Here is a 26,970-nt window from a genome sequence, read left to right as displayed (position 1 = left end):
GAGATATGCAAAATACTTTTTTGTTGCCATTCGGTTGTTCCTCTTTCGCGTAGTAAAACTAAAACAAATATTCAAAAGGAGCCTGGCGTGGTCGTACATACAGTCTCTCTGGGAAGATATATGGGTCCTCAGGATGACAGGTCGCTGTTGTAAATGGATCGTGGCACATTGTTCGGCCGGTTCCTATATATTTTGGCTGGTTCGTCTTCCCCCTTTTTTAGAACTTGTATTTGGTGTCTGAGCAGTAGAGGTCTCTCCAATTTCAGTCGAATGGAAGCGCGTGATTTTCGTTTTTTGGCGCAGGCTCTCTTATGTCTTTTTTTTTTTTTGCAGCAAGCTTCGAAAGTTATTACAAGCTTGGAATCAGATTTCCTCCTTACTATAGACATACATTTAATGAGTTGTTATTTGTGATCTAATCATGTGAAACATTCGAATGCCGGAAAATAATCACGAATAAAATCTTTGCTCATGTTGCCTCAATAAAACCCTAAAAACATTTGCACTTGCAATATACGTTCCCCTAATTTTAGAATATAATTTATATATGGAACCTACAGAATTTAAAGTTTGAGAAATATTAGACATATTGTTCAGCATAAAGCCAGGTTCTCGAAAGTTATAAACTATTCGCCAACGAATTCTCAAGCTAGCCACAAAGGGTTTACATTTCAGCTACTTTCATTTCCCTGGCCGATTAAATGTACCCTGCAATCAATTCCGAGTGGTACATGTTAGTATTTATAAGGTAACTTATATCTATGACCTCTATGAGGGGCATGAACGTAACCTTTTTCTCAAGATTGGTATTCATTACATTGAATTCATATATGAAATATAAAGCTAAGTAGTTCGACGTTAGAAATTAACATCGTGCAGCGATTAATGGCAGCGAAGCTACTAGCCAGTGAGCTGCAGACTAGCAGTGCATCTGTAGTTTCAAAACTACATAGCTCATACTGACAATATTTTAGAGGAAAACATTACTTAAAGGAAGACGCAGGTCGAGTCAAGGGAGGGTGATGATTCCCACCGACGACGCAAGCAGTGGAGTTTCTAGTTTTCGTCTATTTTCCTGCATTGGTTCTTCTGTTTGGTTTGCTTTCAGTTTTTACGTTTTATTTATGGCGTTTCGGCTTCAGCGATCGTTAAGCCTACTACGCCTTACATTTTAGTAACAACAAAAGGCTGTTCATTGCTTTTAAAAGAAATAGAGCACGATTATTTCTGAGCTAAAGCTTTGTTTTTTAAGCAGGATATGGCATAAGTCATTCATGTCAGTGAGAGTGAAATTTCTAATCTGATTAACATAATTTTCTAAAGGGCGGCGGTGTTGATAAAAAAAGCAGTTCGATAGGACATATTTAAAACGCACCAGAGTGCACTTCGAGGTTTTTCTTTAAGGAAATAGCTCAATCAACATCCCCTACACGTGACCCAAAATCCACGAATACGATAATATGCGACATTTTCTGCAAATGATATTGCACCAGGCATTGCAAAATACATTTTTCTTGAATATATATTTATATAAACTAACATACCGCGCCGTTGCAAGGTGAAGCGCCCGCGAACATATCATTCATCTATCGAATCTGTGTATGTCTGCAAGAACAAGCGGGAATAACCAAGAATTACCACGCATGCTTCGTGCTACCCATAATTTTGTTACTTCACTTGTTGTCTGTCTTTCCTATGGACTTTAAGGAACGCCTTAAGACTATTTACAAGTAATGTAAGAATTAGTCTGAAATAAGAATCTTCTGAGCAGATATATCGATATATGATAAATATATAAAGCAATACGTAAAAAATGCCTGATAAGAAATACTGAAATACTTATTTAAATATTTACTCTCGCAGTCAAACTCGAGATTAAATAAACATTTAAATTGCAATATTAGACGCGCTATATTGACCACATAATAAAATAAGAGCGAAATTTGTAATTCATTTTTATTTACTCTAGTATCCTCAACCGGGGTTCTTAACGGCCGCGTGTTAATGTGTCAATAATGGGACAAGTATTAGACAGTTGCATTGGGTATGGCTTTATTTTCGACAAATATTGACAGTGGACTGTAGAGTGCACCCTACAAACGTAGAGGATACAAGGATTCGATAATATTTATATATTCGTTTATTCTCAAGGGGATATCACATTACACGGTGTAGTGGAGAATTAAACGCAGAAAACATTACAGGTAAAAACACACAAAAACCAAGGAATCATGGTTATAGAGGGAAGAAAAAGCAAAAATTATAATTTTTGAAGACACTTGAGTCAGGAATAATGCCAGATGGTATCTGGAGGGGGTTCCATTCTACAAAAAGTGCGAGGTATGAACGAATAAAAGTACTTATTAGTTTCACAAAGAAAACTGCTAACCTCGATCTTATAACGTACGCGAATCAGTATTTTCCTCCATGTCTCAATTTTGCAAATTTTCAAGTAGAAGGATAAAGCGAGGAGCACAGTGAACGAAAGCAATCTGCTAGAAATGGGCGCCTCAATTTGAAGAGGGCCGACGGGCGGAGCTACTCAAGTGCCCCGCTCACTTGTACTCATACACAAAGGCAATCGAAAACTGGCGTGAGCCTCCGCACCGTACAAGACATCCAATCTAACAAGTAAGCGAATGTCGAGCGATAATCGTAAAACGCCGAGTGACTGCTCCACTTACACGTGATCGAAAGCACTGCACAAAGCACTAGTCTCCATTTCGAAGCCGCAAAAAAAAGAGTGTCGTGTGTTGTACTACGTCGCGGTTACGCATGCCTCGCAGGCCAAGTGCGTCTCGAACACTAGCTCGGCCGTGTCTCCTCAAATCTGGCTCTCTTCCGTAATTTTATTTTGTATTTCATTTTTTTTCCGCCTGCGCATACTGTAAATAATAAACGAACGAGCATATTCGGCGGTCTTTCCTAAATTCTGTGTCCTTTCATTCCCCCGGCGGCTCATTAACCCTGCTTGCGCACTCGTTACGCGAAGGGGGCAACACAGACGCATGCCCGGGAGCGCTTGGCCCCAAAAGGACACTTAAGGTAACCAAGAAAAAAAAAAAAAATAGCAAAACAATACTAATGAAGTGCGCTTCCTCCTGTGTCGTGAATGAGACTGGTTTGGAATTACGTTTAGGCAAACTCATTGTCGAAAAACAAACCAATCTCGTGTTTTAGAGCTGCAGGGCTGCGCGGGGACTTTGCTGTCACGGTTGCCGAGAAAAGATGTAACTATGAGTGATAAATTGACTCAGCACGAAGGAATCGCGGGACAGTGCATGGTACGTTACAAGCAGCATCCAGAACTGTAAAAATGCGCTTCCTTTTGCCTGCCACTCTTAGAAATAGGGAGTGTATAGGGGTACACCCCTTGTCCCATAAGTAACACTCCACAGCTGCATTTAGACGTTCAGTGCACTGACATCGAGCTGGCGATACCAACATGTACGAGCGGCCTGATAGCTGTTAGATGTAACGTACTAAATAGCTAATGTGCGTATAAAAGACTAGAAAAAAAATGCACTGTCGTTTTGCAGCAGGGATAAAAAAATAGCCTTGATTGTCTTACTGTAGCCTTTAAAGCGTACATTAGCGAATTTATTAAGTCGTATCGGTCGACTCTCGACCCGCTCGCTAAACTTGGTATCGTCGGTTCAACGTCTGCGGACTGAACGTCGAATTGTTGTTTTGCGGTGTTACATATGGCAGAAGAGGTGAACCCTTATACACCTTCTAATTCTAAGAGTGTCTACCTCAAACGAGCGAACGTCGCCTTAGGCCCTGTTCTTAGATAATCGCTTAACTGCGCGAGTTCTAAGCTGAGATCTCGCGTACATACTCTCCGCGCAGTTTAAGAGGCGGACTTGAAACACAAGGCAGTTCCCGGCATTTGTAATAACAGGAAAGGTTCTAACTTTTGCGCCGTTTACTGTGCACCGCCAACGACTTTTCATGATTGTGTGTGTGAGGTTTGTGTAGCGTACCTGCCTCCACATGTAAAGTATCACGAAACAAATTGCGCCTTGTCCGTCCAATTTATCAATCCAAAAAATCTTCAAATTACCTCTTCGAAAAATAGGCGATGACTTTTTATTATCTTAATGGAACTAACTATTATCTGGGCAAGGTATTGAAGTGCCGTCTGGTCAATGATTGAAGCCCAGTCCAACATACCGCTTTGTGCCATGAAGCACACAATAGACGGCTAAGATGTAGCAGGTAATTGATGTGACTAGCCCATAAGTAGAGCCATAAATATGTGCTAAGAATGCGAGAGTGTGGACCCAGATAATCAGGGACGTCATAAAACACCACCAATACATGACACGAATTTAAAACCGTCGGCAGTTTTTACGGCTGCCATCGTCACTGCCTATCGCGAAGTTGAATTGTCTTGTGCTTGGACAATACGCAAGGCTTGATTATCGATTGTAAAATATTTTTCCCATACGAAATTTGCATAATATCCTAGGGAGTCCGTATACTCCCAGATGCTACCAACCATGCCCCAGAAACTGTCAACGGGTTTGCAGAGGAACACCAATGTCAGTCTCTATCGTCAGCTTTCAACCTGTCTTCCTTATGGGTGTTGATTCTTTCTCGGTTGCAAACTTGAGTCTGAGCATAGAAAATGACCTCTTAACTTGAGGTAAAAATAAATAAAGGCTGATCTCTAGTCTGCTCGTTCGTGAAACGAAATGCCTCTGAATAGTAAGGGCCACCTTGCGACCGTTGGCTTGTAGCTCTAAGCGGCGGTACAGCCGCTGAGGGGTTATACGTTGTTTCAAATGAAACTGAGTGGCAAATTATTGTCGATAATTTGCATATTGGTTATGAATAAGACCCGCAGGCCAAAGCACACCGATAGGAACTAATCACATAAGAGGAAGGGAGAGAGGTTAACATGGGTGATTGTCCCGGTTGGCTACTCTGTGCGTGGGAAAGGGGACGGGAAGTGAAAGAAAACTTTGAAAGAGCAGGGGAAGGACACATTTAAATGGGTAGAAGTTACGAATCGTCGACAGTATAGACACGGCACTGTTCACGAACACAGAGCTTCGTTTTCTATAAGTGGGAGCTCAGTCCTGTTTCCTTTGGGAAGCCAACAAGAACTTTTATGTGTTTTACGCTTTATGTGACAAGTCCCAGGCGGGAAGTACTTTTGGCATAAAGAAGGGTCAATTATGCAGGCATGCAGCGCACACGGATACGCTATTACTGACGTCTATTTACGAAACAACGAACCAGGTGTCGGAGAAACAGGTGGTTCGAAAACTTCCGGCATTCATTATACTTTGTCTATGTGAACCCTTACGGGGTATCCTTCCGCAGGTTGAATTTCGAGCAGGAGAACATTTACTCCAACCTCTCAGTGGCTCAGCTCCTTTTATAAATTAAGATGAGATCATACATATGTACTTTACCAGAGGCGTACTTTACCGGACCATGTTAAACATTGCCACACAGGTTTTTTTTGTCGACGTCCTTATTTCCCAGGAAAGGCAGATTGAAACCTTTTGCACATCCTTGGTCTATCCAATAGAAATCTATTTTTCTCGTGTAACATTTGTTTTAAAGACCTTTTTTTTTGTTCTGGTTTAGATTTTTACGGGGTAGGGGAAGTGTGCGTGTAAAGGTGGGGGGGGGGGGGGGGGCGGGGGGGAGAGAGATCTCGGAAACCTTCTCGAGCTTCATACGGGAAAGCGCGCCAACTCCAAGGTGTTTAACTCTGCTTTTTGCCATATAAGTGTAGTAAAGAATTTAAATGTCACTAAATGAACTGGCTATATAACTTCATATCTCATACATATAGGGGGATGATTAGTTCAGTTCGCATGATACCGCAAGAACTACACCGATATTCTCAAAGCCGGAAAAATATAGTTCAAATCATACAGTAGATGTCAAGATGGCATAATAAATATAACTTCGGCCCAGCAACGCGTTTCGTAGATGACAATTTATTTCAAACGTTGTCTTTTACAGTTACAATATGCCCTTAGTTTGACCATAGTCTTGTATACATTTTATAGCTCTGAGTGCACTGCTTCTGCTAACGCATATCTCGCTTTCTCTTTGACAGTGGTGAGGGACTCAACGAAGCTGCCGGTGATCATGTTCATTCACGGGGAGTCCTACGAGTGGAACTCGGGTAGCGCCTACGACGGAACGGTGCTGTCCAGCTACGGCAGCGTGGTTGTCGTCACTATCAACTACAGGCTCGGCATCCTCGGTAAGATGCCTCTCGTCAAAAACGGTACACGAGGTCGATGTGGCCGAAAGGGTGCCCACCACCTATACCTAGATTGCTGATAAAGTGGAAATAAGCAAGCTAGATGGCGATAACTGTATAATGAAGTTAAGGGACAAAGTTAAGATGGTGTGACCGCTTTTTTGTCGTCTATTATTCCTAGCTTTGGGTTTTCCATATGGACCTAAATTGCGGTCGTTCGCCATCGTGAAAAGAATATCGCAACAGAGATAATAATTTTTTTCTCCGAAATGCTGTGGGCCGACAGGAGCCGAAGTAGAAGAGTTTCTCACGCGTAAGTTAATAAAATTTAAAAAAACAAATTGCTTTCATTCGATGACAATTTCCTGAGTGGAACAGAACACGCGTCAGCCTTGAACCTACACCAGCCAAAACACTAGTACATGATCGGGGCCACATCGCGTCTGCGGAGAAGCCCTCCACATTTTAGCTGGAGAGGAACAATGGGGACCAAAAATGGGTAGTTTACGATAGAAGCCTTCGCATGCTGCAGAAAGAATACCAATGCATCCAGGTGTTATTTTGAGATATATGCCAGAATGATGACTTCCGTGTCACAAGCTTCGCAATAGTTTCAACACACGCTACGCTCCCATGAAGTCAGTCCAACAGCACCCAAAAGGGAATTTTCACGTCGCTCATCACATTTATGCGTTTAACATAACGGAAAAAAACAATTCGGCATAGCGAATGCCCCACGATCTTGCGCTTGTCTCTAAGCCTGATCGCTTTAGGCGATTATAGAAAACCCGCAAAGAAAGCGAGCGCCACGATTTGGGGTGCCACTCAAATTAAATCGAAGCATAGGAACTTTAATGCAGTCATCAATGGTTATGGGAAAATAAAAATTCCTGCCCAGATTAGTACGACGGCGGGCGCAGATGCTCGAGGATTGGAGTGTTGACACGAGTAGTGCGCATCCACGTCGACGGAAGACAAGGGCTCCGCGGCAGTGCTGATTCGCAGACTTCTAAGGTAAGATCGGTGAACCGAAACAAAACTAGATTTACGGCGCTAATGAACAGATATCACGTGTGGGCTTCACTCAGTGAACTTAGCCTGACATTTGGGCCCCGCTTGTGGCAGTCGCAATAGCATTGGGAAGTTCAGGTACCCTGGACAGCTGAATATGATTACCTTTGAAAATAACTCCTTTTCGGGAATTCTAGCCACAATTACAAACATCTATTGCCATTCTGTTAGCTAAAACTTTAAATGTGTACAGCGTACAGCTGTCGAATATCAGATAGAGAAAAACATTTCATATCAAGCCTTACCTTTGACCATTTCAGACTGTTTTAGTAGGGCCTCGAAAATTCTGGTCTGCAGAATGTGTACATGAATTACGTGCTGTAAGCAGAGTATACAATGTCTCGTAATTTTGGCCGGGAGTGTATCGCGCGTGCGCGGGAGCGGTGAACGTGCGTTTTGTAATTGCACTAAGCTAAAACACAGACATAAGTGACGAATTGCCAAATACGGCAAGAAAATAACAGAACACAAATTGGTCAATACCGTTGCTGCCGACACGCTGAGTCTGGAAGAAATGCCTTAGCATATCGCGTAGCGGTTATGTATAAGAAAGCAGGATGAATGCAGCTTCTCAGCTCTCTTCCGCGTGAAGGACATTTCCGAAGCCCCTCTTTGGCCTGGTGCACGCGCATAAGGTCACAGCGTGTCTATGGAGGACGCGTGCGCGATGCCCGGAAAACGGCGGAGCCATATCGTTGTTTTGCGTACATGTTCTACATACAGGGGCTGCGACATCGTGCGTTTACGGCCCAGAGCAATGGAAAATACGACTGCGGGCGAAGAACGGCGTTGCAGGCCGAAGAATCGAATCGCAGCCCGTGTGCGTCCACAATTCTTCCAAACCAGCGGCAGGAGCTTCTGAGGGCGTCGTTATGGCGGCTCGCTGAGCGTGCAGGTCTCTCTGGGGTGCCATGGCTAAACCGCAGGAGTACGGCATACTTCGGGAACAACTTCGGAGTCAAGAAGTCGAGCATCAAACTTAACGACAGGTTTATTTCATACCGAAATTTTCAGATCGAAGACGACCGTCCCTCAAACTGTCGAGGTTTTTTGACACCTGAGGGAGAGGAGGAGTCAGTGGGTGACTTTGCGAACTTTGGTAACTCCAAACGAGTCCAAGATCACCGCATGTTCCAGGGCACTAATGCAAACGCGTTGAAACAGCCTAGTCACAAATCTTGCACCATGACTCTAGGAAGGAGTGTGACAAGCGAGCGTGAAACATGGTAGGGCTGTCGTCCGTTTTTGCTTAGGATAAAAAAAAAAATGAACCGAAGAGCGGAAGTCGGAAGCACAGCCAGCGCTGCCAAAAATGCTGCCAAGCCTCAAAGTACGGCGGTCACAGCTGTTCTGCAATAGCCGCCCGCGCCGAGGAGAGGAAGGGGGACACGACATTCATTATCACCTAATCTCGACCAGGCGGTCCTACACGGCGTCCTCTCCTTCAACACCCGGACAAAAACGAACCGCCTTCACTCGGCGACGCCTGCATTCCCGCCGTCGCCGCAGTCCCAAACAAACAGGCAGAGCGCACCAAAACGACGCCGTTACAGAGACCAGCGACGAAGTGCTCCCGCCGAGATTTGATCTACCAACTGGCCGCGGGTCCGCCACGGAGCGGGCTGTGCGGCTCCCCCTCCGGCCGGAAGCTGTTCGGATGGAGCGCCTTTCGCCGCCGGCCCCACCGCAACCCGTTGATTTAGGGCGGGCGAGAATCGTAAACCTTGCCACCCATTTCTCTTGGGCTCGCCCTCTGCTTCGTTCTTTTTTTTTCTATATTTCTTTTTCTTTTCTTATTCTTTTCCCCACTTTTGCAATACCGCTGCAAATCCCTGATTTGCGGTTGCGGGAAAAGCTACGCGATGTAACCGTTGGAGGCGGATATCCAGTGGGGACTAAGATTTAAAGTTTCAGAGTACTTTTGTTTTAGTTCTTTATCATTTTTATTCGCAGGAGCGTTAAAATCGTGGCGGAGGTGGAGACTAGTTTTGACTACTTGCCTTACGACCGCGCAGGAGGCGAGAACTTGGGACTGCATGATTTTGTTTGATCGTTGTGGGTCGTAAAACGTATACTCTGTTTCACCTTGATGGTGAACCGCGCCGGAAACCACGAGCTATCCCAGCCAGTCCAACGCTGCGACAGTATGGCGTAGGTACGTGCCTCGCACCTCGCTGTGATTCTGTCTAAAGTCACGTGATCCTCACACGGCATTGCACTCTCTTTGAGGGCTGGCAGAGTCCACTGCGAACGTTTATATGATGAAGCGGAGTATAGTGCCCGGCGAAACAGCAATACGATTTTGAAACAGAAGAGTTCCGTCTCTCGCCAGTTCTGCTCGAGACGGTGGTCGGGTGCCTGTTAAAGGAAGATATGCGCATTGAATCAAAAATACAAAGGAAGTTTCAACGACCATTACGGCGTGGAGACAGATGGGAGAATCGAAAGCAGGAAGATTTTTCGTTTTCTGGTAGTCTTTCCTTCTCTTCAAATTACTGCTTAAATTGATGTATTACAACCCGTTGGCCTGTACCCAGTCTTCGACCAAGGTTTGACAGCATTCTAGTGTAGACTTTTTTTTTTACTGAGAATCTACTGTAGAGAGAGAAAATCCACAAAAATGAAAAACAATGGTCTAATTGTTTACTCAAACATATATACTTGTGTTGATTTCCTTAGTATTTAGCATAAAAGTTAGCATTCACGGATGTAAAGATGTGAATGGACATGTTCACATATGACTGGAACTACTGTTATACTTTGTGCGAATATTTTTTTATTGCCCTTATGGGGCTTTTCGTATTGTCAAAATCAGAAGCAAGAGCTCGGGTAAACTCCAGGTTGAGTAATTTGTTGTACACGTTTCTACCTACGAGTAACTAAATACCTGTACTCGTTACTCTATTAAAAAGTAACAAAAGTACGTCACTCGTTTGTCATTTCTACAAGTAACTACGTCGTTACTTTGTCGCCAAAATTTAACTAGAATCAAACACAGCGCTACACCTGACGTGTTACGTAAAAGTGTGGATAGAGAGGTGATGGCGCTGCCTTTATCGTATTGATTCCAAGGCGCGTCCGGTTTAGTAAAAGAAAAGTTATGCTTGAAGTAAGGATGCCCAAAAACCTAATGTAAAAAGTCGTTCCCGTGGCGTTTTAATGTGATTTATTTTTTTGATTCTTTAAACACGATACTATACATATTTTTCGATCTCCCCTGCGTCAGAAACTCCCCGAATCATTATCGCCGACCTCATCGGTTGATCCCAAGCCGCTTCAGTATCTCCCGAGCAGCGGAGGCGTGAAAAGTGGATGCGCCGAAGTTACTATCGCTTTTCACGCAGAGCATCACTAACACCTACCGGAAGTGCGATGTTTGATTTGAGATGTTATGAAGTTTAAGCAAGCAACACGCAAAATGATAGATCTCACAGTTTCGCTTTCAACCAAAGCGCTGTTGCGATTTCGCTATATGTTATAAAGGATTGAATAATGACACTCGCGAATAAGAATAGATATGCAGCTAGCTATGTTGTGTCATTATATTTCGTAATAGGGAAGGCGGTCAGCTGGATGCTCATATCTTGCGATTGAGCAGGAATGCCTGTCGTTGAAATCAAATTTTATAAAATCGTCAGCATCGTTGAGTATGATGAGCGGTTACATTGAATTTTGTTTGGAGACTCTTGAAATAATATAAAACATTAGTACACACGATTGCTTTAAGAATAGATTCAACAAGCAAATGTCAAGTATAGACTTAGGCGCCTCTTCAGTGTGAGAATTCGTATCTATAGGAAATGTTAGAAGCAGACTGAGCTTATTAGTATTATGGCCAGTTTCGGAGACATTGCAACGAGAGTATGTCACTCCGATTGGAAGCTTGGGACATCTAGCAGATTGTGCGCATCATGTGTAGCGGCCGACGGACACCTGCCATTTTTTCAGCCATAATTCTATTCGTTATATGCTTACTTAATCATCACGCCACGCAAATGTTTGGGTCCACAGATGGCGCGAACGTTTCTTACGCTAGAGGTCGAATTTAAAACTCGTACATCTTCCACGCGATGCAGAAAACAGCCGCGGTAATCTTTTCCCCATTAGGCCGAGGTCGATTTGTATGCGAAACAAAAACAATCTAAAAAAATGGAAGTTAAAAGCATCTCTTATGTTGACGTTATCAATCAGTGACACTGGTGTATATCGTTCCGCAGAAGTATGATACCTTCGACTAACGGAAGAGCATCGTAGGTAAAGGTACACGAAACCAATGCGGCTGAGTTACCTCTGTTGACGGTTACACTGCGAGGGCAGTATTGAATCTGAGTTACGAGCCATTCCTGCGGGTCGTATCACATGAGAATATAAACACAGGAGCGCTGAACGCAGGTAGGTTTTGAATATCAGGTTACGACATATTTACTCCGGCGTCAGATGCAGGCTGTGTTCCACAATAGAGAGTATTCACAAGACGCCATATTTGTGGGTGCTGTTTAGAGCGCATGCTCAGAACAAGCTCACACCAATAGGCTGCTAAGACCGGCACTTTTGATAATGTGGAATGCACGTTGCAAAAGAACTGTGGAAGCTCGCCATCAGCACGCGCTCAGCATTCGCGCACACAGCTATGGCCGCCAGTGAATACTCCTTGTAGAAGGTATTCACTGGACGCCCTATTTGAGGGCGATGTTTAGAGCGCATGCTCAGAACGAGCTCACATTAATCTCCTGCTAAGACCGGCAACCTTGATGGTGCTAAATGCACGTCTTAAAATGACTGCGGAAGCTCGCCGTCAGCACGCGCTCAGCAGCAGCGCACACGGATATGGGCGCCAGTGAATACTCCCTATAGACCGATCCCACCAGCCAGTTTGACTACGCCACCGCTACCGCAATGCATCAGGGGAACTCCAGTCTTTCTGCACGTGCGACAACCTTGCTGAGGCTCTGCACTTGTGGAGCACGAGACGGCACGAGCCCTCGGATGCACAGCTGTCTGCCTCCCGTGAACTAAAGTTATGGCGGCGTAACGCATGCTCCGAACGCTCAGTGAGATTGGTCTATTTCCTCGATCTCACTCTAAGGTACTTGACGTTCAAAAACCTATCCCTTCGTTCAGCTTTGCCCTGGTTGCTGTAGCTTCCTTGTCACGTGACGTGATCCACAGGAGTAACTCGGACGCATTTGGGTAAGACTTGGAATATAGCCCAAGGAACGCGGTCGCGCAATGACACGAACAAGATGGTCGCAGTGGAATGTGGACGAGCAGACGTTACGTCCGCACACAAAGAAATATTCACGCTTACCGTCGGCATCGTCGCTAGTATAATTCCACGGCGGAGGGGCGCACCCTCTTTAGGCGTCTCACCCTTACCAAAGTAATACTTGCACCACCCAAATGAACAGACTAATTCACTTATACTAAGCATCGTCGCGTCGTCGCTCACCACTTCCAATCTGATGCGCCGACCTTAAGAAACCGTCACCAACATAAACCACGCGGCAGCGAATACGCACCTATCTACCCTTCTACTAGGCATAGTAGTTGGAAACGGCTACAAAATCACCTGAAAACCAGGAAGCGAATTTAGACAGGAAAAATAGGCCGGACCCGCCCCAAATAAGGCTTTTTTTTTTGTAAAAAATGAGGACCCTTTTTTCCTTACTCCTTTTCGATTGTCTCTCCGGTCTTCGCTAATAATATTGTGAACGTATTTTTGCTTTATGATTTTCAGGGAAAATGTAGATGGCGTTACCGAAAGCTACTTTGGAGGCGACACTATATAATAAACCTATGTACTCTATAATAAAAAATATAGTATCTTTTTTTGTACTTTTTTTACAGTCCTCTATGACCAAAGCGGTGTTCGTATAGTACGTAGTACGCCGCAGAAGTTAAAAGTAGAGAGGAAGGAGTTCATTAGTAGTTCTCGAAAACTTGCACATAATTTTTTCTGGCGTGTTCTGTATTTCTTGTGTTTTCGCCGAAAGGTTAATCATTTAGGCTCAGAAAAGCCGACATTAAAAAAATAAATAAATAAAAATGTTTCCAAGGTCGTTTAAGAACCTGTTCCAAATATTACCTCTATTTAGATCTGTTTTGTCATTTCTCCGAGCACTTATAATTTATTGAGGGTCTTCCTATAGGTTGAGGAGGGGCCTTCGAGTTAGTCTAAAAGCTGAGCTCCATCAAGCAATTGTTCCAAACAAGCCAAGAAATTTTGCCGGCGCAGGTACGCTTGGCGCGTGGAACAACAGCCGCCATTCTGACGCAGCACACAGGCCGAATGTTTTTGTACGTACCACATTCGCTCTGTATGCTCCAGCAAGCCAGCGTGACTTCTACAATTTTTTACTTGAAGGCTTTTCGTTTGTAAATATCTTTGCAATCTACGCTCAGATCATTTCCTGTTCTCCGCCTTTTTTCGGGGGATCTCGTTGTTTTACTTAATTATTTATTCATATTGTCACGAATGTCAATTAATGAAGCGACGAAAACTGTAATAAAATAAAATTTACTGGGAACAGAAGATAACACTAGAACGTCGCGGTCGTCGTTGACGGCGTATCAGCAGGATCGAACGCTGGGGCGAGACTGACTGCTGATTGCCACGGGGAGCACCTTTTGTAGCCGCGTGGGTCTCTGGAACCTTGGCCTACAACGTTCGGCGCATAAAACATTGGTAAATCGATCAGACAAGAAAGTTCTTAAATTTGCGAGACCGCCAAGTCACCAAGCCAAGCACTGTAACCATTCGTGCACGTACGCGCTCGCTCCGCGACGCGGGTCGCATTATTCCCCCCTTCTAAAATCGCATCGCCTCGATGCGACATGCCGAAAAACAAAACAACAAAACAAACCAAAATAATGGCAATCTACGGAAATTTGTAATGTACAATTCTGTCGAGCGTAGTACAAAACACGATTCCCAATCCTGTCGATGGCAACACGGCTTGACGCGCACGACGTAAACGACTTCCGGTCGTGGAGTAGAGCGTGATGAAGTCCGTGTTCTGTCGGCCATCACCTCGTAGCTCAGATCTCCGAGTCAACGAAGCACTTTGTAGGGTCCGAAGTAGCGTTTCAGAAGTTTCTTGCTTAGACTGCGTTGTGGTATCGGGGTCCAGACCCACACACGACCTCCGTGTTTGAAGGGAATGTCGATCCGACGAAGGTTGTACCGCATAGCGCCGACACGTTGTTAATCTTGAATCCGGGGTCGGGCGAGCTGGCGAACTTGTTCAGCTCGTTGAGTAACCACCTGGGCGTTGTGGCTCTCATTGCCAGTGGTTCGTGGGGCAGCATCGCGCCGAGCCTAGCCGTTACTTTTCTGTCATGCACCAGCTCAAACGGTGTTACTCCCGTGGTCTCTTCCACAGCCGTGTTGTAATGGAACGTGAAATAGGGTAGCACCTCGTCCCACTTCTTGTGCTCTACGTTGACATACATGGACATCATATCGGCGAAACTTTTGTTTAGTCATTCTGTTAGTCAATTTGTCTGAATGGTACGCAGTGGTTCGACGGAGGCTGCTGCTACTGAGACGAAGAATTTCCTGCGTCAGCTGAGCCATAAACGATGATCTACGGTCTGTAATGTGGACTTCGTGGGTGCCATGCTGGAGGACAGTAGACTCGATGAAAAACTTGGCGAGTTCAACAGCAGTCCCTGGAGGAAGGGCATTCGTTGCGCCGTATCACGTAAGATAATCTGTGGCGACAATTACCCAGCGATTTCCCGAAGTTGACGGCCGAAAAAGGCCAAGTAAATCTATGCCGATCTGCTGGAAAGGCGTAGGCGGGGGAGCAATCAGAGGCAGCAGCCCTGACGGCTTCGTTGGTGGGTTTTTTCGTCGCTGACACTCGTGGCATGATCGAGTGTATACGTGAACGGTCTTCGGTTCCCTTGGCCAGTAGTATATTTCCCCAATCCTGGCGAGCGCCCTGCTGTAGCCAAGGTGCCCATCCTTTGGGTCGTCATGGCATCCTTTGAAGATCTCCTTTCTAAGGTCGGCAGGAATTACCAGCTGCCATAGCGAGCTGTTGTTTCCGAAGTTCTCCTTGTAAAGTGTCAAAATATCACGAGTGACAATATATCTGGCGAAATGAAATATAAAACAAATTTTGACCTTCGTCTTTAGCCAGGTAAGGTTGGTCTGCCTATAATGTTTGTCGACACTGGTTTACGTTGTAGATAATAATATTAATAATAATAATAATAATAATAATAACATTAATAATAATATTGTTGTTGATAACAATAATAATAATAAATAAATCAGTGTTTATTTAAGTTTGAAGGAACAACCTCTCATGTCTTAGCGCTTCCACACGTGAGAGGAAAAAATTATGAAAACGGAAACACCAGGGCAGTGGTGGAACTCAGTCCAAGAGTCTGACACAAGAACTGTCCCCAATTCGAAGAGAGCTCAAGCAGTGAAACAAGCAGAACCACATAGAAGCTTGCATATCCTAAAGAAGGGCAAGTAACCTGATACCGTACCGACAGACACGTATTTATCATCCCTTTTCAAGCATTAAAGGGCAACTCCACTCCATTTTTACAATTTTTGGGTTATGATCTGTTTAGTGGAAGCCGGCGACCCTGAATCACGAGATATAATTTGTTTTTCGGTAGTGTGTATAGTTTTGTAGATATCGCGAATGCAAGAATCGGTCCGGTGGCTCGGCGAAACCGAAATTACCCGTTGAAGCAGCTTGGCAACACTGATACTAGCGGCGCGTCGTCGGCATGACCTAGTTCTAGTCCCGCGCTTCTGAGCCGACGCGCCGACAAGGTCGGCTCAGTCGCACGTGGAGTTTCAAAACAGAAGGTTAGATGCACATTTTCTTTTTTTACCGCTTCACTTTGTTGATATGCATCAAATGTAGTAAGTTTTAGTGTGTATTTATAAATTTGCCGGCCGAAAAGCGAATCCGACTGCTATAAATATGACGCGGTCGGTGCCGACGCAGCGTGACTGTATTTGTTTCTTGCGCGCGGACCGAGAAAACGAAATAATGGGAGATAGATGGACAGATCTATCCACAAGTGGTCTAAGTTGTTAAAGCCAAGGTGCCTTTATGTGCACGCTAGTTAGATCAGCCGCGACCTGCTGCTTCCGGCCGATCGTGCTGGAGCAGCCGGCGGACGGTACGCGAACAGCGACGGCACCGCATCGTTCTTCAAAGACGCCTGTTTCGTGGTGAAACCCGCAACAGTCAGCAGCCGCAGATCCCGTGTGTAGGTGTCTGTCGTAAAGTGCTGGGAGCAGAGCTTCGCGTTGGAGCTCGGAGTCAACGGTCTTCCGAAGTCTATCCGGCGAACGGCACCGACCCACACCTTGTGCCTCTTCCGGTCTCTTGGGAACTGGTGGAACCGCAGCTCCGGGTTGCGCAGCCGGTTGTTGGTGCAACCCACAGCACTACAAATCCTGCTCGACATTGCCCAACGCGAGACCGGCGAATCTCTCCGGCTCCACGACGCGCGCGTGAGCGAGCAGCACCGCTTCGCTCTCTTCCGCGCTGTCGCGGAAGCAAGGCTGGAATTAAAGCAACTGCCTGGACGCTAATAAAGATAGGAGAACACAGGATAATGTGGTAAACACCTCGTGCCGTCAGCAGAATCGCAGAATGCCACGGGAAACGAAGCGTTCGCGGCGTCCGTACGAGAGCGTAGGACTAGACCTACGTCATTGCCCAGTGTTGCTTCACTAGCTCACCCGGTGCCAGCGTTGCTCACCCCCTCTCGGGCCGCTAACCGAGCCGGGAGAACATTTCTAATATTGGTATTAATCGGTAACGCGGCGTCGGTTTGACGTGATATTTTGGGTATGACCGTATTTTGACCTTCTAAAGCGATATCAGTCATTTCGATAGGGTCGACTTTTTGAGTGGAGTTGCCCTTTAACTGTTTGTAAACAGAGGGATGAAAAGTTGTGCATCACGAATAAAAAATACCGTGTGCGTCAGAGCATATGTTGTAGCACAACGCCGATCTAAGATTATCGCTTGATCGGTTAAAATACCAAGAGGCTTAAAACAATGATTGATGAAGTGTGTGCACACATGCGACTCCAATGTTCATATCTAACAAAAGGCGGGGTGTGTAAATAAAACATTAAAGAGCTTCAATTAAGAAGAACAAATTCGCCTTAGCTGGACGCTAATGCAGGCTAAGCAAGTTCATAAGTTTGGAACCAGTTTCATGGTTGAAGCGATCAACGCCACTCTTAACGTTGCGATGTCTAAAATGAAAAATAAAGTTATTTTGAAATATACTAAGTGCCAAAGAATTAGGTTTAGAAATGCTGTTCCACACAACTCAGGCGTACTCAAGTTGCGATTGCATAAAAGAGTGGTACAGTGTCAGAAACGGAAACAGATTCATAAATCCCATTGTTATGCGACATGTGCCGCCCAACCTGAGAAGAGACGTGTTCACAACTCTTGGTATGTGATCATTAAACCTGAAGCTCGAATCGAAAATGAAACCCAGATCCTTGATCTTAGACAAACGCGGTAACATCTCACTGGAGATGCTACAAACGAAAATGATATACAATGTCTTCCTTGAAATTGTCACAACTTTGCTTTTTGATCGGTTTAAAAAAGAATCATTAACCGAGCACCAATTGCAAAGAGGAATATGCGTCTTCTTGAAGCCTAATCCAATTATCAATGGTAACATTTTTGTAGAGTTTTATTTCATGTGCATATTGCAGAAACGAAGAAAAAGAAAACAGAGGAATCGTCATTAACAAAAATAGAAAAAAAGAGGGTACCTAGAACAGATCACTGAGTAACGCCAGGGGAAGCATTGTAAAATGAAGAGGCTATATTGTTAACCCGTACGTATGCAATTCTATTCGTAACATAGTTGTGAATCCAGTAATAAATTGAGCCACACATTCCATTGGCGAAAAGCATTGTTAAGAGAATAGTGTAGCTAACAACGTCGAAGGCGTTTCTCAACTGAAATTAGCTACCATCCAGCTTACCTTTATTACAAGCTACCTGAAAAGTGGTGTACATAAACGTTGCGAGATTTGTAGCAGTTTACTTGCCAGACATAAAGCCGTGCTGGTAAGGGATGGCTATGTTACGAAATGTAAAAGATAATATTTGATGAATGACCATCCCAAAGAGCTGGAAAATGAAGGGAGAAAATGGATAGTCAAAGGTTAAAAAACACTGACACCCCCACAGCTTTTTTTTTGTTGGGCGTTTTGATATGGTGTCAGAAGACAACCCAATTAATACTCTGCCACAAAGTCACATATATTTTAATAAGGCCAAGAAGCGCAACAGATCGAAACCGAAACCGAAACCGGTGCATGAAACGCTTTTTTTTTTACTCCGTTTTTTTTTTTTCCTTTTCGCCGCGCGCAGAAGGCGACATCACATCGTTGTGGGTAACGTTTGCTGTGCAATTGCTTTGCAGTCATGTTTGTTAAGCTCGATGTTCTGGACTTCAAGATGAGTTGTTTTGTACTTTGAAGAGTTAGAAATGAGTATTTGAGTGCCCCTGGTGGGGGGAACGCCTATGATCAGCTCCGAAAAAAATGCCCCCAAGATATTGCGTGAAGAGCTGCCTCAGAGACCAAAAGTTGCATTATGTAGCAGAGCTTCCACACGTTTTCGAAATATCAACGGGAACGGAACCAATGGATGGCTGCAATTCCGGCGGAACAGTTATGGGCGCCACGGAAAGCGGGCACTACCCGATTTATATGTTCCTTGCTTTTTGTGAAAGTGACTAGATTGAGCTCGCAGGTGTCGAAAAGAGAGTCCCAGGCCATTTAATTCAGCGACCTTTCGTCCGAAACATTTCTTGCTGTCTTTCATTGATAATTGTAAAACGAAACCGCAAATATCGCAAAATGTAAAAAAAGAAAAAAAAAATTGCCCTGGTTTTTTTTTATGTGAAGCGGACATATTTTCACTAAGTTTAAAATAGTCGTTTTGACAAATTGTTTTATACGAGACCCGATAGGGGACGACTGCCCGTGCGATGTCTTTAGTCACGAGTAGAAGCGACGACTCGGCGACGTCTTCGTGCAAATCGGCTTAGTGGTGGGTCGTGCCGCGTGGAATCAATCCTAATTGTTTTCATAAGTCCAAAATTTCTCTTTCAAAGGCAAGCAAATTGGACCGTACTGCGAACGACAGTTCTGAAGTACAAGTCCCATGCCCGTCGACCGCAGCCATTGCCGTCGTGCCCGAGAGTCCCACGACACACGATACGACGCACGATGAGAAGTACGCAGTAAACGCACAAAATGCTTCCAGTTCTCTGCGCAACTTTTTTTTTTTTCAATCTACGAACCGCAGTTTTTTAGAAGCCACACAAACGAGTTTCATCTTTTTTTTCTATTTTTAATATTGAGTGTGTGCCTTCAATGACCCACGACTTTGATCAAATTTGGTGGCTGGCTGTAAACCTTGGAAAATTGTCCGCAAACATGAAGAAGACAGTGGGCGCGACTCAAACCCGCCAGTTCTTGATCGGCTGCTTTCGGGCGTTAAGAAACCGAATTTCGAGAAGCAAACATGGTTTCGGTTAGTTCGACTCTCATATGTCATATTCAACTAAAAACCTCGACGAGCATAAATACCCTGTGAGATTCCCTTATAGGACATCAGCCGTATTTCCGGCCTTTATATTGGAACGACGGCGGTTATTTACCAGGTTTCTGGAAATATTTCTGATCTCAAGAGCGCACAAAAGGTTCCTGAATACTTCACGAAAATATCGAAGGATTGCTCAGGACATTTTCTCGTTCCCCGCAGATAATGTGGCTCTCCATTTGTTTAATACATAACCCAGCACATCCTTCATCGAGGTGAACACTACAAGAAGGAACTCGGGACTTGCCACCCCCTACGAATCTGAAGTAGTGAGTGGTTTTAAATGACTCGTGATGGCCGCGAAGGGCGCCTTTAAGCCGCCCTGTGTCTCCTGTCTTCCGACAGGTTTCCTGCCAGCCATGGACGGGGCATCGAGAGCTAACAACGGCCTGCTGGATCAAATCGCTGCCTTGCACTGGATACAGGAGAACATCGACGTGTTTGGTGGCGACCCCAGAAACGTAACCATCGCCGGTCATGGACACGGAGCAGCCTGCGTCAACTTCCTCATGATGTCTCCGATGGCCAAAGGTACGTCCTCGCCCTTCTATGACATCCGCTATTGCCATAACTGCGCGACATCAAAGCTCTTACTCGTTCAAAAGCTATTGTTATTCTATAAGTTACTACCTATGTTGTAACATTGATGTTCCAGAGACAAGTGGAAGGCTGGTTACAGTACTCCTGTTATTTAACTTGCGAAATTAATGTAACATTAAAAATAAAATATAATGAAACCAATAACCAGTTCTCAAACTTCCGATTCCCAGCTAGGCTGGTAATGCAGGATATCTTACTCTATTTTAGGGCCACTCTCGCCGTCAATGTCCCTGATATTGGACTACATTGGTTTCTTACCCGTGTATTTTCTTATTTTCCTGCTTTCTTGCCCGTGCAGCCGAGAAATTTCCAGCTACTGCCGACATCGGTTTGATGCTATATTTTCTGTACAATGCCGCCGTGAAAGTTCCGACTACTGGCCGATATCGGTTGCTTGTATTTTCAAGTCAGTCTTGTAGAAGGTCTGTTTACTGGACGACATCGCTTTCTTATTGTATTTCTGACCACTCCCGCCTTAAATTCTGGCAGCTTACTTGCCAACCTTGTTTTTTTCTACTCGATTAACTGGCCAGTGCAGTCACGGAACTTCCAACAACTAGTCGACATCGCCATTCCGTGACCTCCAGTCGGGAATATCGAAAGCAGTTATAGCTAAATAAAATAATGTTTGACATTTCTCAAAATTAAAAAAAAACAACCTTAATGTTTTAAATTGTCTTAACCTATTAGAGGCAAGCCATTCTTAAAGTGTTGAAGAAAAGTCATATTGTAGCTGCCTAATAATTAAAGGGCGATTTATACTTCAACGTCCCATACCAGCTCCGCTTTGCGCATGCACCTCCCATGGCTCTTGCTGGCAGTGTAGTTTTCAATCCTTTAATGGGTATCAATGAACCGTCGATGCGGTCAAAGCCCTAATTCGAGACACTTTTTGCGCATAATTAGAGCAGCGCCATGATAGGTGCTCAAAACGTTATGTAGCAAACTGCTGGGCATTTGGTTACACGTGAAACATTTGGGGTATTGCTGCAGATCATTACCAAGCCCGCCGCCTACGCTTACGGCGATCTTCATTAGAAAACTTAACACGTGGCGTATAAACATGTTAAAACTTGCTGGAATAGCGACTCTGGTGTTCGTAGGATATTAAAGCTTGCCGGCTTTTCAGAACCTCCCATACTCAACGGAATCAGCCAATCAGCGTTGATCACGTACCTTTCACACAAGCCAATTAGCGTGAAGCTTCGCGGCCGATTGTTTGATCTTCACTAAATCTGGCGCCCGCCCCCACCCTCTGACGAGCAAAATAACGTTTAATGTTGAAATAAAATGATGGGAATGACCACGCTAACATATAAATTTTCTTAAATACTATAACAATGTCAGCGAAAAAAACACAATTACGTCCGTCGAGCGGCATCCACGAACAAGGTAGCCCGTGAAGTTAACCAAGCACTGCCGAAAGCGCAATGTCATGGCGTTTGTCATCTTTCTGCGCTTCTGCGACCATCACCTAAACTAATCAAGCAAAGTTATGGCGTAGTCACACTGGCGGTGAAGATGCGCTTGCGAAGTTGTTGAGATGCGTTTGCGAAGCGGTTGCGAATGCGATTCACGAGAGACCCCGTTCAGACAAACCGAGACACGCACGGAGGTCTCTGGGCGATCCCACGTGATATTTTGAATTTTGAGTTCAGCCTCCCTGTTTTACGATTAAGAATTCAGTTTAATCCACAGTCAAAAGCCTAAGTGTAGCCACTTTGGCGCTATGAAGATTTTTCTTCAGGCTGGCCACACGCATTACGAGTTTCGGGCATTGAAAAAAGTGACCTGGACCCGCAAAACCCGATTGCGATTTACGAAAGTTCGGTTACAAGCAAAGCCCAGCCAGGCGTGGGCGCGCTTTGCTGCCTCAAAAGAAAACAGGCCCCGACCCTATGTACCAAGTGGATTCTGCGCATGAATAGCTGACCTTGATCATTTTCGGACTTGTGAGCAATCAAAGTAAGTGCACGTTTTACTTCGACTATAATCGAAAATCTCAAATTTTCCATTCCAAAATATTTCGGCAGATGGCTTGGCAACACCGATTTTGCGCACACATTATCCAGTTATGTGCTGCAATAGCTTTCGTGTTACTGAGCATCACGCTTACTTGTTAAAAATTTTAGGTAAGCAAAGTGGCAGAAGTTTAATCGAGAGTTCACCAGAGCGATGCTTCTCAATATCCCGGGCACGGCACCACACAGCTACGCGCTGAGCGTTCTCCCGTACCAACAACGATTTCGTAGCTCAGGGGACGGATTTTCGACGCTTACCCTAGGTAAATTTGTCAACGCATTTGCGCAAGTGCGACACTGAATGAAGTCAGGCTCTCGCTCCGGTAACTGCCAGCGTCGTGCACTACCGTTGAACCAATTTTGGTTTCACTCAATCTGGCGAAAGCCTGAACAATGAAGTCACATTATAAATTTGGGGCTTTACGTGGGTTATTACTTGCCGCAGGCACGCCACATATTGCGCTTATTTTGAGAAAAATGATTCTTTTGGCTACTTAATATGGTTAATCTATTGGAATCTTGTCCATGGTATTCATTGGAGGTTCCAAAAATATTAATTCGAAGAGTCCTATAAAATTTCCGAGCCCATCTTTAATTATGGCAGTGACAGTCTTAATGTCACTTAAGGGGAGAGAGTGTCGAAAGTATGTTGCATTGGACAGCTCATCCACCCTCTAGTCATTCGTTTGTTATGCTTCCTTCACCCCCCTGTTCAATGTGCGGTGAAAGCTACATACTCGTTGGGCGTGTCTGTACGTGTACGGTCATATTATCACGCTCCCACCCACACTCACAGAGAGAGAACAGGGTCAGGTGACTAAAGGTTGACAGTTGAATGGTCTGGCGAGCGCTTATTTGTCAAATTAGGGGTGAACAGAGCATAGAGTCTCTACAAAATGTGTTTGTTAGGAGTGCTTAAACCGTTAGGTTTATTTGTATCAAAAACATCCATTGTATGTTTCACATTTACACCCATCAAGCACCTGGCAAAGAAGAAGCTTTCATTGACTAATTTGAGTCCCCCAAGAGGACACGGCCTCCACCGAATACTGGGATGGGGTTTGTTCATTAAGGTGGTCTGCAAAGGTGGTTGAAGGCAAACCGCGCAGTGTATTCCATGATGTAATGAAAATTGACAGGAGTATGACAGGAAGCATCTTTCAAGCGTCTAGCCTCCAGCATGCGTTCACATCCTAACAGCAGGATTTAGATACATGTGCAAGCTTGAAGCTCACAAGATGTTGAAAAGTCGACGAAGGTAGTAATGTAGTGCTGGAGGTAAGACGACTGAACGATCTCCCTGCCGTTCCCGCCCTGTCACTGAATAAAGGAATAGAGTTGGCAACAATATATTTGCAGTGTGGAACCTTGGCATACCCATTCTGAATTTTGAACTCCATGCAATTGTAGCTTCAGTGTTTCTACCGCACAGTCACAATGGGTCTCAAGGTACCCCAAGCTGATCAAAACCTGTGGTATTATTCAATATAGCCTTGCTATGCAGGCTATACTTCGTTCTCTACTAAGCTAGCAGGAAATGTTGCGACCGGCCTGTCGTGAAAATTGGCACATGACCAGTCATGTGTCAATTTTCCTGGACATAATGGCGCTTCCGCCCATCCGTCTACGCAGAAAGCGAGGAGAGGCGATGAAACGTAGTGCGGTTTTGTTGGCTTGAAAAGCGCGTAGCTTTTACATTCCCTTCTGTGGTGAGCGGAGTATATGTGTAACGATCTGCAGATAAAGTTTTTAAATTCTTAGTTCCATCCAGCTTGTCTCACTGCTCTCGTCTTTTTGTTCGCAATTTTGTCTTGTTTTCCGGCAGAAATTATCAGCAAAAATGTGTTTGAAAATCTTTCGTGCAGTATCAAGCAGAATTGCGGTGAATAATGAAATCAGGAAATGACAACCGCTTAGTTTTGTTGCAGTTCCTGACTGCGACAGAGGTGTTTCACATTAAGAAAAGACCGACACTGCTGCTCACAATGATTTTAGTTCCAGCGGCTGTTCAGGATTGTGAGAAATGCAAGAAATATATTTTCTTCAACAATTTTCGACATTACTATCGCACATACCGTCCTGGCGCATTGTTGCCAGGCAAAATAACGTCATGTTCAAACTTTAAAAAAAAGCATTCTGAAAGATGATTAAGCCAGTTACCACAGAGCGTTTGCAAAAGCAATCCCCGCACCTTTTTTGTAGGGTATTCCTTATTTTCTTCCAATGCTTGCAGCACGTCGATGTTAGGGGTGTTTTGGGGAAAATTACTACGAGAATACACGCCGGCGATTCCACCATGCTTGAATTCCTTCTTAAGAAGAAGTGAGTTCTATCGCATGTCCTTTTACATGCAAAAAAAAATCTAAACACGATTTTACGATTTCTTGATCAGTTGTCTCTTTGTCATGCCATTGTGAATTTTAGAGTACATAGGTGGCTGTGATGGTCCGAGGCTGCATCTTAGTGCAGGCCGGTGGTGATTTGGCATGTTTATCGTATGGGTTTACAGGTTAAGACTCAGTTCAAGAAAATATACCCTCTTTTCACAAAAATACTACACTAAGCCATGTGTGGTTACTGAAGAAAAGTAGAAGGATGGTGGAAACCCGAAGGTTTTATTCTGGAAGAGCGGCACTTTTAGATCATCGACGCCGGTCAAAATCTCGTCACGAGCCTGGGCGCAAGGCATGCGCTTCGGGGCTCGTCAGTCTCACGCGTGGAGCGCTTGGAGCGTGTCCGAGTACACAACAGTTACACGCCGTTCGGTGTCATAAAGATATTTATAGAAGCCTTCTGGGGCTGCCTGAAACACAACTCCTCCTTCGTAGTCTAGTTGAAAACTGAAAGAAAAACATTTCGTATTAGAGTGGTCCAACAGGTGATCTTTCAATTTTATGGGCGTTCAGTGTTACGGGTGCGAATTCACCATGAATCCTCTAGTTAGTTTGCTTTTTGTGACATGTTTGCGGTGCAATAGCTTCCTTCAGTGTGTTTTAATATGCCAAGTTATATTTTGTGCCCCCTTTTTTTCCTGCTAGATTGATGTCGTCAATTGCTGTAACTATTGTCATTCACCCTCTCCAATAAAACGAGAATGGCTTGAGGGCAGGATAGTCGTCAGGCGTAGCATTTGTTCCGCGGATAAAAAAGAAGAAATGAAAGACACATTTTGTTTTTACAGACACCAGCTGTCTAAATCGGTAAACTTCTGCAGTCTATGGGCAGCTGGCCAAGCCACGCTGAAACGCCCTCTGCTACCCGATTTGTTTTTGTTTCTTCTTTGTTTTTACACCAAACACAAGTCCGAAGGTATTAAAAAGAAGTGCAAGTACACCATCTGAACAGATCGATCACTTGTATACACTACTCGGTCGAATTTAGAAAAGGAAAGAAAAATCAGTATTGAGGTCGTTTCTTTTGGCGGTGGGCATTAAATAGTTCCAAGTTTGGAAATAAAGAAACACAGCATTTATAATCGACTCTAAAGCTTTTTTTCTTTTACGACCTAAATGTGTTACGAAGGAGACACACAACGGCGATATAGAACGACAAAGCTGTTGGCATCAGTGTGCACAAAATAAAAATTGATAATTAAATAAAGCGTTTAAATAATGATACTGTACACTAAAAATGTCATTGAAGTAAAAAAGTTGAAGAGAAGTATTTAGATCTGAAGTGCATTCAAACTTGCAACACCCCGCGCCAAACGAACGGTTAGATAAACCGTTAAACAGCTCGACTTTTAGATGTGTTCGTAAACAACATTGATGAAGGCCGTGAGACATAGGCTTCAGGCTATAATTGAGCCTATAAGGCGTTAGTTAGAAAAGTGTTGCTTTCACATGACCTGCCGATATGATATGTCGGGTCAACGAGTTTTCGGACTTGCCATGTGCTTTCATACAGATTGTCCTTTAAAATGGCAGCCGAGCTCAAAATCTTCAGCTGCGTTGGGTTTTCTTTCTATCGGACTTTTTAATTTCAGTCGTAGTATAGTGCCTTAAGAATTATTTGATGATATTATTTTATGCACAATATGGTTGCCATTACCTTGTTTGCAATTGATATCTGCCATCTTGATTTCCCCCATCTGATTTGTATGACACGATAAATCTATTTACTGGCGCTGTAACTAAGGGATCGCCCTGAAGTGCGTCATCGGCATGGTTTAGAAGAATCTAAGCTGTTACCTGTTGATGGACAAAGAGACTAGTGAAAATTCTCCTTCTTGGAGTCTCACAGCCGCCTTCATTCAGCCCGCTCTTACCCGGTAATGAGCACCTCGTATCATACAGGACATAGCACACAAACCAGTAAAATAAACAAATACCTCACGGCAACCATTTTGTGTGTCCCCTTTTCTCTTCCCATATGGGTGACAGATATGGATGACACAGCGGTTTCGCCAACT

At 44.3% G+C, this 26,970-nt stretch overlaps 1 protein-coding gene across 1 annotated transcript in view; it reads left to right on the top strand.

Moving 5' to 3' along the window:
- Positions 1–4,906: 4,906 nt before the first annotated feature.
- LOC120842022 (neuroligin-1) overlaps positions 4,907–26,970 on the top strand; it is a 136,471-nt gene continuing 114,407 nt past the window's right edge. Inside the window, exons 1-4 of the mRNA XM_040501862.1 lie at positions 4,907–4,910; positions 5,707–5,723; positions 6,106–6,235; positions 20,284–20,469. Of these exons, the coding sequence (XP_040357796.1) occupies positions 4,907–4,910; positions 5,707–5,723; positions 6,106–6,235; positions 20,284–20,469 (337 nt within the window). The remainder of the gene's footprint in view (positions 4,911–5,706; positions 5,724–6,105; positions 6,236–20,283; positions 20,470–26,970) is intronic.

This window comes from Ixodes scapularis, unplaced genomic scaffold (genome assembly GCF_016920785.2).
Source record: "Ixodes scapularis isolate PalLabHiFi unplaced genomic scaffold, ASM1692078v2 PGA_scaffold39__5_contigs__length_11793443, whole genome shotgun sequence".
NCBI lineage: Eukaryota > Metazoa > Arthropoda > Arachnida > Ixodida > Ixodidae > Ixodes > Ixodes scapularis.
This window is presented reverse-complemented; position numbering and strand designations above follow the sequence as displayed.